At 46.4% G+C, this 13855-nt stretch overlaps 1 protein-coding gene across 1 annotated transcript in view; it reads left to right on the top strand.

The window, feature by feature from the left end:
• Nucleotides 1–4795: 4795 nt before the first annotated feature.
• The window catches only part of LOC144170660 (chitin synthase chs-2-like), a 65953-nt gene continuing 56893 nt past the window's right edge, over nucleotides 4796–13855 (top strand). The window contains exon 1 of the mRNA XM_077700591.1: nucleotides 4796–5053. Coding sequence (XP_077556717.1) covers nucleotides 5034–5053 — 20 coding nt within the window. The 5' untranslated portion in view covers nucleotides 4796–5033. The remainder of the gene's footprint in view (nucleotides 5054–13855) is intronic.

Here is a 13855-nt window from a genome sequence, read left to right as displayed (position 1 = left end):
CCTGGGAGGATGCGTGGTGTGCAGAACGCGCTACAAGTGGCCGTGTGACTCATCCGTGTGTGAGATATGCCGAGCGGACATGAACAATAAATATCGACGAACGGGATGAGGCCCCTACACGGCGCACCTTACTATTGCGATGAGACAGAAAAATGCGGAACTGAGACAGTGCATACAGATAACGCATTAAAAGGGGGGAGGGAGGGGGCTGTAATCGAGTAAGGCACCCGTCATCTGAGGGGCGTCAACAGGCTGCTCTACTTATGCCGCCGCTGCTCCTGGCGGCTGCTGTGACGTCTACGATGGTGACTTTGTCTTTGCACGCGGTATTTTAATGCATAGTTTTCTTTGCCGAGTACTTGCACAGCCATGACCATGTAACGCCCTGCATTTCCCCAAAAATGCAGATATCGCGGAAGTTCCGAATGTAATCGCTATATTGGCGTAAACATAGATAAGTGGTCGAACGAAATTTTGAAAAAATAAAAATAATAATAAAAATATAAAATAATTACGGAAAATAACGAACCGTGCAACGCCCTGCATTTCCACAATAATGCACATTCCGCAAAAGTTCCAAATGTAATCCTTATAACAACGTAAATGGAGATAATTTTTGGTTGGACGAAATTTCGAAAAATAAAAAATAAGACAAATATTAACAATTACGGAAAATGCCAAAACGTATAACAGATGGCATTTCCACAATAATGCAGATTTCGCTAAAGTTTCCCCTGTAATCGTTATAATAGCGTAAGTGGAGGTCATTGATTGAACAAAATTTTAAAAACTAAAAAAGTAAGAAAACAAAATATTTACGAAAAACGGCGAAGCGTGTAACGCCCTGCATTTCCACAATAATGCATATTTTGCGTAAGTTCCACTTCTATTCATTATAATAGCGTGAATGGGGATAATTGGTCGAACAGGATTTAGATAAACTAAGAATTCAGCTGGAAAAAACTCGCACTCAAGACAAGCGCAATGAGAGTGTTACACATTAGTAGATAGTTCTCAGAATTTTTGCTGAATTTTTTCGCAATGAAAATGCGAACTTTGTAATAGACAAGAGCAAATTCAAAGTTGTTTTATGTGTACCAGTGACGCAGGGGCACCGCAGGCCAGAGAGCACAAGAAGCCGTGACACATTGTAACTATCATTAACAGCAGAAACATTGATGTCCGCGGCCGACATTTGTAGGGCAAACTTTTTCAGTATTACCAGTTAGAAGCTACTGCAGGCCTGCAATGAAGCGGACAACAAAGTCAGAGATATATGTAGAGAGAAAACGTTTTGATGAGCGCGATGCCGGGAGTGGAACACTATTCCGGGAATCCACGGGAATCGTAGTCGTCTTCGCCATGTCACCAGAAAGGTCTGGTCCTCGCGTCCTCATCCTGCGCCACCAGCGGCTCTACGCCTGGATAATCTCTCGGCCTTCCCGTTCGCTTTTCTCCTCCTAGTTCTCCAGGGCATACTACGTGCTGGCCCTAAGCAGGCGCTTTTGAAACGGGCACCAACTCGGAATTTCACCACTGACGTAAATCACGAGCGCCTGATGTGGCTTCATTACCCAATAAAGTGACGTCGGGGGTTACATTGTGACGAGAAGCGACGTCACTTCCGGTCACTACAACACATCTAATTCATGTGACTTCATCCCCAGTGACGCCAGTACAGGGTCCCTGCAGGGAAGCAACAGTGGGCGCGCAAATAGTGGATTTCGTGGCCCAAGGACGACGACTGAAACCGGGAGAGAATACCCGTAAACGCCGGGCCACGAAAACGCCAGATTGACACTTCGATTTAAGTGAGGGGCGAGGAGGTAAACGATTATTGCATCTAAACCCCTGCGGGAAGTGTTGCATCACATGTTGGCGTACCTCGGCAGTACAGTACGTACTAAGAGGCTATCCATAGCACAGAATATATTTTCGTTTGTCAATCTGACACTCATTGTGAAAGTGACCCATAACTTTTCAATGTGCAAGTATTGCTGACCACAGATTTTAAAAAGTTCGAGGACACCAAAGCACTTCTTATGAGTTCTGTATGCGTAAACGTGAATGTCCAGTTGAACACCTGAGACGATTTGTTTACGCTTCGCGTTGTCGAAGGGCTTTGTAATCTACGCTGCTTGCGAGAGTTTACTTTACGATCCGCTTTAAGCTGTAGAATGGCTTTGATCTATCTCCTCCGCACTGTGCCTCTGCTCGTTCCTTCCGCTTGAGAAAGTTGACGACGGTGGTGAATTTCGCTGCTTCCCTGCTCGCTCATTTGGATGCATTCTTCTGATCCCATTATCTGCGGTGTACTGGCGTGGCCGGCCACCTCTCTACTGCCGAGTTCGAGCTCGAGGAGTGGAACGCCTTGTGCTACGGAACGCTCCCGAAGGTTGCCGTTGTCCTATTGCGGACGTCGACGCCGGACGCCGGCGCCTTCGCTCAAGAGGTTATTTAAGGCGTTCGCCTTAAAATTATGCCTGTGTTCGCACATCGCCGCGTGTGTGTCCTTCATTAGGAGCGATGTTATGCCCCGGTATGCCCACCGCGCGGCCTCATCGACACGTTCCGTCGGGCGAGCGGGAACAATACATAAGCGCACTTCCGCGTTACGATAAAGCCCGGCTGACAATCCTGGCGGATGGCCTCATTGGGTGCGTTTAAAACATGCTTAGGTGTTCGAGAAAGAACCTAAGAGGTGAATGATCCAAAGCTTTTGAAGCCAGGAGAAGCACTACGTTTTCCGGCCACAGCTCACCTATCTAGCCGGCTGGCTAGTTAGCGGGCTGGCTGACTGGCTTGTTTACGAGCTATCCAGCCAGCGGGCTGGCTGAGCAGCTGAAAATAGGCAACGCCTGTTGTTGGCCTCACCCCGACTAGTACTTGCGAATGTTGCTTGGTCGGAAGGGGGAATGAGTGATAGGATATATTCAATTCTGATGGAATTTGCAAATGCTTGCAACGATGCCACCACTGTGTCATTGTATACCTAAACCTCGGGAGGAAAAAGAACACACCATACCGAATTTAAGCCCCCAGAAAAAGCGGCCAGTATTACATTTATTCACCAACAGTAAACACCTGCTCACGGAAAGTTTTGCCAAGGTTTATACAAGTTACTCCTCCAGAATGTGTATAAAGAACAAAATTAATCGTCTGACTATGAGGGTTCCAACTTGTTTTGCGCTGGCGGTGTTCTATAACCTTCGATAAGAGACAATGAAGGTTGTTATGGTTATTCTCGTTGCACTCCGCTAGCGGAGAACAGCTGGTAGCACAGCTATAACTCACTGGACTCAATGAAAAGAAATCAATTCGTGGTTTCCCTTGAGCCTCTGTAATGACTTGCTGCTCTTTACCCCAAACCCCCAACTTTTGGTTTAGTTTAGTCATTGGTAAGTTCTCTTCAGGAACGAGCGGTTCGCTGTTACCGTCGGAAGTTTAAAAGCTTTTGAAATGGTGTTGGTTTGTTTATGTTTATTTTTAGCACCATAAAGTACTCAAATTAATATGACTCCCTCCGCCCAAAGTTACGCTGAGAATTGGAAGCTCCTTACCAAGTCAACTCTGAGCAGTCTTCACCTTGCGTTGCAGTTATGTAAAAAAAGTGCTTGTTATTACGAAATCTCACGTTATTAGAAGTGTTTTACTGTCCCGACTGCAGTATAGAAATGATCCCCGATTTTAATAAAGTATTGCTTATAACAATGCCAGTTTTATGCTCAAGGGACCTCGGTATAATGAAGATTTACTGTACGTTTAAGCCACTCTTCGTTTGACCGATGGCCTTAAATGTGCATCTCAAGTCAAGGTTGCCAAAAGTTTCTATATCTTTCAATAGCTTTCTATTTTCTAATGCTGTTACTAATTTAAATTCATCCTTTACTGCGATCACTTGGCAATGCACTTGATGAGCCTCAGCAGTATTTTTTTTAATTTTAGGAATTCGCTGTAAACATTCGTAAAAGCGAGAAGAAGAAGAAGAATCGACCCGTCGCTTTTTTTTCAGCCCAAGTTTTCGTGCCGCCACGGAAACGGAAAGTGGCGCTGGTAGCAGTGACTCGGTTTGCAGACCGGTAGCCCAACCGCGCTCCTCCGCTCCGTGCTCAGTAACGACAGTAACAGCGACTGAACTTGCAAGTCCGGATTGTTAAAGCACTACACTCGGTTATTAATCCATGCATAGCAGCGCACCCTGATTTACAAAGTGCACGGCTTTTGCTACGCCTTGATTTTCTGCAGAAAGATAGGCATCGTGATAGGAATTAATCAATTTTGCATCCCCAAACCAGCCTACAGGGAGTATCTATATTAGCAGCTAACAAGCCACTTTTATTCCCCTTTCTCATTCACGCCAGGTTCTCCCTCCAGCGATTTTTTATTTCTGTGGGACATATTGGCGTATTGAGTCCCATTATTCAAGGCGTCATGGCGAAAGAAGAAGTTATCATCCAGGTCGTATTTTTCATCGACGGCAAAGATTCTGGAGACGAGGCAGGTAATGGATGCAATCAAAGCATCGTCACGATATTCTGTGAAAAAAAAAAAGAACCAGGTAAAACAGATAAAGTTACTCAGCGTATACGTGTGTACATGCACACAAGATAAGCAAGTGTGGTTGCACATTTAGCCCGCCTTATCGTACAGGCTACCGATAAGGGGGTCTACGCACGGGTACTCGAGACGCAGCTGATATATGGCAAGCACAGATAAAGCGTTGTAGCCTGGTAGCATGCTTGACGGTATCTTGGCAACCACGACGTGACGTAGATAACACTACTCGCATCACAATCCAAGGCGTCAGGCTCGGACAATACTTTCAGGCATGCAGAAGATCGTGTACGCCTTCGACGAAGGGGTTAGAATTTTGCCGGATGTGTGCGGCAGGTTCTATTCGGGTCGGTGCTCAGGCGCAGGGCTACCGCGCCGACGATGATCAAAGGCTGAGAAAATAGTTTGACGAAGGACCGAACAGAGGGACATTCAAGCATCGTCGCAGCCTTACGGATAAAAGTCGCTTTCTCGACTCAATGAGTGCCCTCCAAGAAACGTAAGTAGCACCCCAATTTCTCATCGCTATTTTCTTTCAAAATGGAGCCTTGTTGTGCAGAAATTAGTTACTAAAGTTACCAAACGAGATAGAAAACCTGAACATCAGCAGTGCCACACAAAAGAGGTGCGCTAAAGACCAATCAGAGCTTCTCCCCCAATTTCGCCTAGTTTCTGCATGCCTGCAGGCTTCTGCTGCGACAGACACAAAGCAATAATAAGTGCTCTAATATCCACAATCTTCTTATTCGTCTTCATTAATTATTCACAAACCTCCTATTTCTTGAGCTTTCGTTGCATTCGAGATTTTTCCGCGGAACTGTAAGCGCTACTTTCGCTGGAATTTTCGGTGTCTCTCATCACCGTGAACTCAAAACCAAACAAACAAAAAAAATGAAGGAAGGTCACGCTAACACGTACGACTTGAAGGTAGAGAAGCTGTACGCAACGTTCGCGACTATCACAAAGTCCTCGATTGCCGCCGATTTGTTTCTTTTTCGCTGCCGCAGCGACCTTTACTACATCATTGTAGCTATAAGTGCGAGCTTCTTTCATTTTTTTTGAAAGTGATTATCATTGGACATCGCCTTGACGGGCGTACACATGACGTGTCTTTCTCGTTCCGAGAAAGCGTTGTCACAATTACGGCGAACGCTGGACTCTCTCGTTCCCAGCAAGTGTTTCCGCGATTGCGGCGCACGCTAGACTTCTATCTTTTTTTTTTTTGGCCAATCTTGGCCAATATCTATAGGCAAGTATGCTTGGCTTGACAGAAGGGCGCAAGAGACGCTGGGCGGTCATCGCGAGGCACGCACACACGAGCCCTAGGAATTTTCTTGGTTTCGTTAACTGCCGGGCGGTCACCGCGGCACGTGCGCGCGCTCACGCGCGCACGCTCGGCAATTCCTTGGTATTTTTAACTGCGGACCCGAAAAATTATGATTTGCCAAACAGTTTCGCTGTTAAGAGAATAATCCTAAAAAAACTGACCCGACAAAAACACTTGTAAAAGTGAAGGGATCACTGGGCGTATTCTTTTCTGTATTTATTTTATCCACCACGGTGCCTCAGTGGCTGACACGTTGGGTATTTACCCGACATCGCGGGTTAAGTTCGCGGCAGCCACTGCAGGATTCAGGAAGAAAGCGAAAAAAGATTGTAAACAACACTTAAGCACTTTAGGGGTTCCCAACGCGAAACTGAACGCCTGAAATGCCTCGTCCTCTTGCCGCTGGGACGATTCGCTTCGCGATCCACTTTCGCCCTTAACGCTTTCGAGTGGCTTTGATCTGTCTCCTACCCGCTGCGCCACTGCTTGTTCCTACCACCTCGTATTGGGAAAGTTGACGATGGTGGATTTCGCCGCATGTCTGTGCTCCCGCTCGTCTGCGTTGCTCCGCTCCCTTACTTCCAATGCGGTGTACTGGAGGGGACGGCCACCTTTTGCTGCTTTTGAGTTTAAAGGGACACTAGATGGTGGAAGCGAGTTAGCCTATATCGATCAATTACGGCGACGAGTGTCTAAATACACCATTCTCGCAACCAGCAGTTATTTAATAACGCAGAAAATGCCAGAAACACGAACACAGGTATCGACGCCCCGTACACTTTTGAGTACAGCGTTTTGTGATGTCACAAAAGTTGTGAACGGCGAGAGCTCAAGTTTTTCTCAAATAAACAGTTCAGAAGTGTTTGAGCACGTGAAATAAATGTAAATCAGAGCTTTCCCTGAGTTTACCTAGTTTAAAAAAAAAAAAACCCGGACTGCAGCTCTTATACATTGCCAGACAGCCTGCTTCCCTCACGCTTCAGAGTCGGCCACCATGCTTTCAGTTTCGCTTTGGAAAAACATTTGTGCGCAATTAGCGAAGTCATTAACCAACCACGGCGAACACCGGAGCTTCTGCAAGCAATATCCCCCACAGGAAGCGGCAAAAGCAACAAGATACACTGCAGATTGATAAGCGACGCGCCTTAGCCTCTAATCCGTTTCCGAGCGCGTACATTAAATTGAATTGAATTTTTTTCTCACTACTTGTACAGGTGTTGCACAACAGCTGTTGTGTGGGGAAAGTGAGGAAAAAGCTACTTTACGGCAGCTTTACACAGCCCCACCCTCTTATAACAAAAAAGTACCAACAAAACAAAGCCACTAAACGACAAATATATACAGTTGACACATTTTGCTGCACGTATCAACACAAAATCGATACATTACTTCCCTAGACACCAATGCAAATAATTAACATTTCGAACATAAATGCAAATAATATGGATTGCAACATAGCAGCGTTAAACACAGTACATTATATAGGAAAACAAACGCAAGAAACGTAACACATGGCAATAGTTAGTTAGACATACTTCTCAAGCAACTTCTTGATAGACTTTTTATTTTGTTTTCTGTAATGTTAAAAGTGTTAAGCATATGGGGAAGACTGTACTCAAGCATTTGTACGCCATAATTTGTACGCGAAGTCGGGGCATACCGAACATACTTAGACCTCGTTATTTCTTCGGATGACTTTTTCTTTAACTGAGATAATAATGTTATGTTTGTTTTACTGTTTCTAATTACCGATTTATACAACGACAACAGCTGATACTTGTAGAGGAGATTGACCCGTACAATGTTATATTTTTTATTGCTTTCGGTAAAGCGGGCTCGCGCCCGGTTCGAACCTTATCGCCATGAAAGGTTAAAGCACCTACCGCAGGGTTACGCGACTGACCTGAACTCAAACTCTTGCGGTCGCTGCGAGTCTCTGTTGATAAATCTCCCATAAATCGTGCGCTCGTAGCTCTACCCTTGTTATGTTTGGGCCGGGCGGAGCCTCGGCAACTAGGGCTCGAGACGGGTGCGGGAAGCGAGTGTGCATTTTACTCCAGGTTGACGCGTTGCGTGAAAGAAGAGAATATGAGATGGATATGATCACCAGACGAGGTGAGATGAAGGCTCCCGCTTGAGGGACGCCTATTCGGACGTTTGAAAACAGCGCGGAAGACGGGACTGAGCAAGTAATAGACGATACAAGCGCTGTGTCGGACAGCCGCCCTTGCACGATAGTCGAAACTGTGCTTGTCGCTGCTTCGCTCGCGGCTGGCATGATGGGGTCTGGGTGTCTGCACTCTAAGAAATGTGGGGCGTAATTCGAGAGTTGAACAGCTTCTCTATTCCTACCGGCGTTGTTTGATTCGACCCGCAACTGGCGCGGTATCACATGCCCTGGTCACTCCAGGAGGAAAGCAGAATAAAACTGCTCGCGAACGTGCACGCTGGATGGGGTCGAACGGCGGTTGCATCCTTTCCGGGGGAGGGAATGAAACCGAAAAGGAACCAACCCTCAGTCGTGTTATATTCGTACTTCGATGAGAGTGAATACGGCGAATTCCGCTGTCTGCGTCGTTTGGAATACGTGTGATGTGCTTCGATAACAGGCTGAAATCGGAAGGACTCCTGTCCTATTTCGGCATGTACAGTGCGTGTGTACTATTCAACATTGTGCTGCGCCACAGTGTCGTGCGGTTTTTCACGACAGGATGCCCTTCCAGGTCTTTCTGTACGGATCTGTTGTCAACGGATCAAGATTCGCGAAGGCAAGGAATCAAGCTAAGGACTGACTTTCCATTTAACCTCTCGTGTTTTGCATCTTAAATAAAATGGGTTGAAGGGTATGTTTGTCCACTTATGTCTAGTCTAATTTTTGAAACTTTTCATATGAATTCCCATCAAACATTTTTTTATCCAGGAGATTAAATTTGTTTGTACGAGCCGATTAAGTTTTATGGACGGAGTGCAATGATATACCAATGGAGTCAGCAGTACGAAATCAGCTGGATATAATTTCCCAATTGATTCTGGCTAAATTTTGTTGCGGTCCCTGCGTTTTCGTGAAGGAAGGGTTTTTTTTTTTTGCCCTCTTAGCAGCTATGTGGGTTGACAATTATATGGCTAATGAGAGAAAAAAAAACCTAGCGCAAGCATTGGCCACGCTAGTCGCTGTAGTCGTCGTGGTCTTCGACTTGTTCCAGCTCGTGAAGGGTAATGCAGTACTTCCAGCGGAGGCACGAAGAAACAGTTACCGAACTCTTGCAGTGAGTCCAGCGATGGTGTTTATAAGGAATACTATCATTCTTAGCAAGAGTTAGGTAACCCTCCTTAGGAAGGTGTAGCAGGACTCGTGTTCGGAGTTATTCGATGCTGTTGCCGAGGGCGCCTCGCAACTCCTCTAGGAATACCTCGACCCCCTCCCCACGAGGATCCGGGGTCTCTCGGTTGAAGGGTATGGCTATGCTGGTGGAAGAGGAGTTACCTGATGCTTGAAAAAGGAATTGTATAAGGGACAAGCATTTCAACTCCTTTTAAGAATTGCCCGGACTTCTTTACTTCTTAAAGTGTGGTGTAGGCGGGCACACGGGCCGCTGGAGAGGTGAAAATCATTTCTCGTTCCGTTGGCGACAAATAAAAGGGAAAGCGTTCCTCTTCGGTCAAAGAAACGTTCTCGAGGGTCGGACATGGCTTCGTGACGTAGAAGCTACCATTGCCAGGCTTACGCTCTGTACCGCACCAATGCCTCGCTCCAACTTGGCGAAGCGATGTCTACGTCCCGAAAAAATGAAAGGGAAGCGGGAAAGAGAAATGCAAGCTTTCTTAACCGATTTCTCAGGGAATAACGCATCGTTCCTTCCAGAGCAAAAGCTGAGAGTGTTACCAAACGTATTATCTTTCAGTTAAAACAAAATTTCATTCAACCTTTAGTGTCCCTTTACGCGTGTATTATGGAACGCCTAGCGCTACCGAACACTTAAAAGGCACGTAGAAGCTGCTTCCCTTTTACTGATGCCGACGCCGACATGGGGTTTTGCAGCGAACCTGTAAATGGCTAGGGTCCCCCACGATTTTCATGTCCATCAGCAAAATCCCCCTGCACCGCGCCTTTAAAAGTACGCATCCATCAGCAGGTTTTCACAGCTGTCAGCGTTTGGCATGCGGTCCATGCATTGGCGAGTGGGCATACGAGCTTAAATTATTTTTTTGCGCATTGAAGGACGTTTTAGTGAGCAGACCTCAATGTATTTTTGTGTTGCAACCCTCCTGCCTTCGACCATCGTCGTCATATCGTTTACAGGACACGTCGATGAGCTCATGATTGTTTCATCGATACCATTCTGAGACTGATTAAAGGTACTCCGCAACGCTTCCGATAAACGCTTTCACTTATTCGTTCACGTCTGGAGGCACAGCGAAAGCTATAGTTAGCGCCAGCACTGAGCGGCACTGCGTGATTTGCTCGTCGCAGCAGATCCGTCTTCCATCTCTGCTTTGCCTTTGTGGCTTTTTTTTTTTCAGTAAATATCGAATGCGTTTATTGTTGCAACTGAAAGAAAGTCGAAAATTAGCCCCTGCACTGCTGTAATGACGTAATTCATGCGCTCGCAGAACGCGAATACCACAAAAGGGAAAAAAATCGTTTCAGCAGGTTTTGCAGTTATCTGTTAGGCACAGAGCAAAAATTTCTTACTTAGGTACTCCGTGACGTCCTATACTGACTACTGGTTGCGTTTGTTGACTGCATTCTGAAAGCATTACGATGTATAAGATGTTGAAAGAGTTTTGCTGGGTCCCTCAAAGTCTGTGTGCGGTATGTCCCAGACTCGCCGCTTCCTCCAGACATCGGTGTTCGAAGCAACTGCGAAAGTTGACAGGAGGGTAGAGGAAGTGGGGAAAAAGCGAGAGGGGATGTGGGGAAGAACGAAGAGGTCGGAGGAAATGAAGGAGTGGTGGTAGGAAGCCGATGAACGGGGAGGGAGCCCTACAAGGGCAACGAAGACAAAATGCAGCATCTATCAATTTGAAGAAACTCGCATTTGGTGACTCATTCAGCTGCATCCAGCCACGAAAGGCATTTCTCTAACCAAAAAATTGCAAGAAATATTGAAATTTCGAGCTGCAGTGGCGTAATATAGACAGGGGTGACGTAATATGGGCCAGAATTAAAAATAGTGGTTATCAGTGTGTCAGCTCCAGGTTAGAGTTCAAGTAAGACCATCACACGGACCTGGAGGCCCCACCGACATCACCCAGTCAACCTTCGTAGCGGCGTCTTAGCTCTCACAGAAAAATCGCCGGAAAGAAAAATCCGGGGAGTCTTCACTGCTTCATTTGTGTTCATTATTATCTCCCGTATTTGTTTGAAGTATTCGATAAAATTTGTATGATTGTGATGGCGACAAAGAGTTTTTAGTAATGATCAAAAATTGTATTTTGCTATCGTGGCCCCTTTATAAGGTGGATGGAGCCTTCTCGCTTACCAGAAAAGAGCGGCACCTACCACCAACGATGTTTTACAGAAACGCCCGATGCGAGAGCCCCTCGTTCGCAATGAGATTGAGTACCTTCCCTCCCAATTGTTAACAAAAAATCCAATGGTTGGAATGTTACATGCGGAAGCTACAGCTGGGTTAGGAGGTAGGCTGTGGTGGAAGGCTGTGATCTAATTTAAACCCCCTCGGGTTTAACCGTGCACTGAAATCTCGACATAGGGATGTTTTTTTTTCTTTTTTTGCTTTCTGACAGAAGAATGGCCACCGCAATATATCAAAATGAGTTCCATCACCCATTGCATAGCATTTACATAGGTAATAATCCCCCCAAAAGATGGTTTCTGGGTAATTTATTTTCGTTTTTGTCTGCGCGCAAAGATCAGCCGAGGTGTGACATCACGCTGCTCGAGTTTAGCTTATTTATAGACATCGCACGCATGTTTTTTCAGGCAGCCCCCACCGGTACTGCGGGAAGTTCTCTCGCTCTCTTCATTTCTGTTTACCATACGCACGTTTTTTTTCTTTCTTGCCTACGCATTCGCAGTTGTTGTTTTTTTTTGCCCCGCTAACATCCACGTGTCTCCTGGTGTTTTATTCCTGGTAACACCTGGCATGGCGCGGCATGCACGAATACGGGTATCCGGTTTCGAAACACGTTACGAAATGAGTAGAATTTACTTTATAATTTGAAGCCACACAAGGCAGCAGAGCAAAACATTCCGGAAACGCTTTTGACAAAAGTCGACTCGTCCCGCCGTACACGATCCGACAGGGTTGGAATATAATTGAGTGTGTGTGGACCGAGCCCAGTCGCCCTTGACGCGCCTGATACTCGAACTGAACAAAAAACGTACGGCTAATTGGCGACGAGCTGCCCGTGCGACGCGCCATGGGGAGAAGCCGCCGCAAAGTGGCCGGAAAGAGGTGTGTTTCCGTGTGTTAATCTTTGATTGCTGTTCAATTACTGCTTAGTACGACTTGCAATAAGAACGTTTCAAGGAGAAACGTGTTAGAGACCGGTCGAAATGAATCTCCCCAAAATATTGGCGCAGTTTTTAGCAGAACCTGAAATGGGCTCAAAACTCAAAATGTACTCAGAACTCAAAATGTACCCAAAACCTAAGATGGACTAAAACTCAAAATGGACTCAAAACACCAAAATGTACTCAGAACTCCAAATGTACTCAAAACTCAGACTGAACTTTAACTCAGAATGGACTCAAAACTCAAAATGGATTCAAACTCAAAATGTACTCAAAACTCAAAATGTACGCAGAACTCAAAACGGACTCAAACTCAAAATGAAGTCAGAACTCACAATAGACTCAGAACTCACTCGGTCTCCGACGTATGTCGGAGACCGAGTGAGTTCTGAGTCGGAGCACGGTCTCCCGTGCTCCGTTTACTTTTGCGCGGACCTGTACACAGCACACATACCTTTTTTGCGCACTGACTCGACCGAGCGAAGTGTTCATGCGATAATAGGGGCATCGAATGTTAGAGCGCATTGCCGGATGCCATTCACGCTGGACCATCGTTGTGCCAGGAAGTCGAGTTATCCACGTAAAAATTCCCGAACTCAACGATGAAAAAAACCGTTGAAAGAAGCCATACTACCCGCGAAAAAATTCAAGGACCAAGCAAGCAGCAGACAGGACAATCGCTAGGACAGTCGCTAGCGACTGTTGTGTCTGCTTCTTTCTTAGTCTCGGTCTCTTTTCGCTGATAGTATGCTTTTAGGCCAACACCAACTAGCCTAGCTTTCAGCGTTTAAAGAAAGCGACCGCGTGTCAGACAGGACGGGAAGACAAGTAGACAAACACTTGCGCTTGGTTTACTCCTGTTTGTGTTTGCGTAAGTTCTTGTCTACTTCTGTTCCCGTCCCGTCAGACGCGCTGTCGATTTCAAGGTTGCGTACCAACCAGCCCAAGTTACAGCTCTTCTAAGGTTCTTCGCAAAGGATGCGTGCGCTGTTAAGAAGACCCACTTATCGACAAGGGGAGTCGATGGCGCACGCTGATGGTACGCTGAAAGCGAACGATAAGGATGCGACGCGCTGAGTCTTATCGCAACAACGACAAAAAAAAAAACAAGAAATATCCCGGCTACGTGTGCACGGGTGACTGACCTGATGTTCTCTCCTCTCGGTACAACAACCCGGAACATTTAGCGCAGCGTCAGCAATCGTTATTCGAAGTAAACATTCCTCGCTGCTCGGGTACTATGAAGCAAGCTGAGTGATTTTAAGCGAAGCTTTATTTACCCCTCTTTCTGGCTCTTCGGCTGCTTTTCCTGTCGTCTTACCGGACGCGCGCGCTGAGTTTTTAACGACACTAGCAGAAGGTGCCCGCTTCCACGCATCGCTAGTGCTCCCTGCGGGAGCTGTATAAACGAACTCTACGCATTGCGACCCCCCCCCCCCCCCCTTCCCGCTGCGATAGTGTCTCAAAGAAACAGCAGCGCATCTCGCAGTCGGCCC

The sequence above is a fragment of the Haemaphysalis longicornis genome, unplaced genomic scaffold, assembly GCF_048455015.1.
Source record: "Haemaphysalis longicornis isolate Haplotype H1 unplaced genomic scaffold, Haemaphysalis longicornis Haplotype H1 scaffold_2, whole genome shotgun sequence".
Lineage (NCBI taxonomy): Eukaryota > Metazoa > Arthropoda > Arachnida > Ixodida > Ixodidae > Haemaphysalis > Haemaphysalis longicornis.
This window is presented reverse-complemented; position numbering and strand designations above follow the sequence as displayed.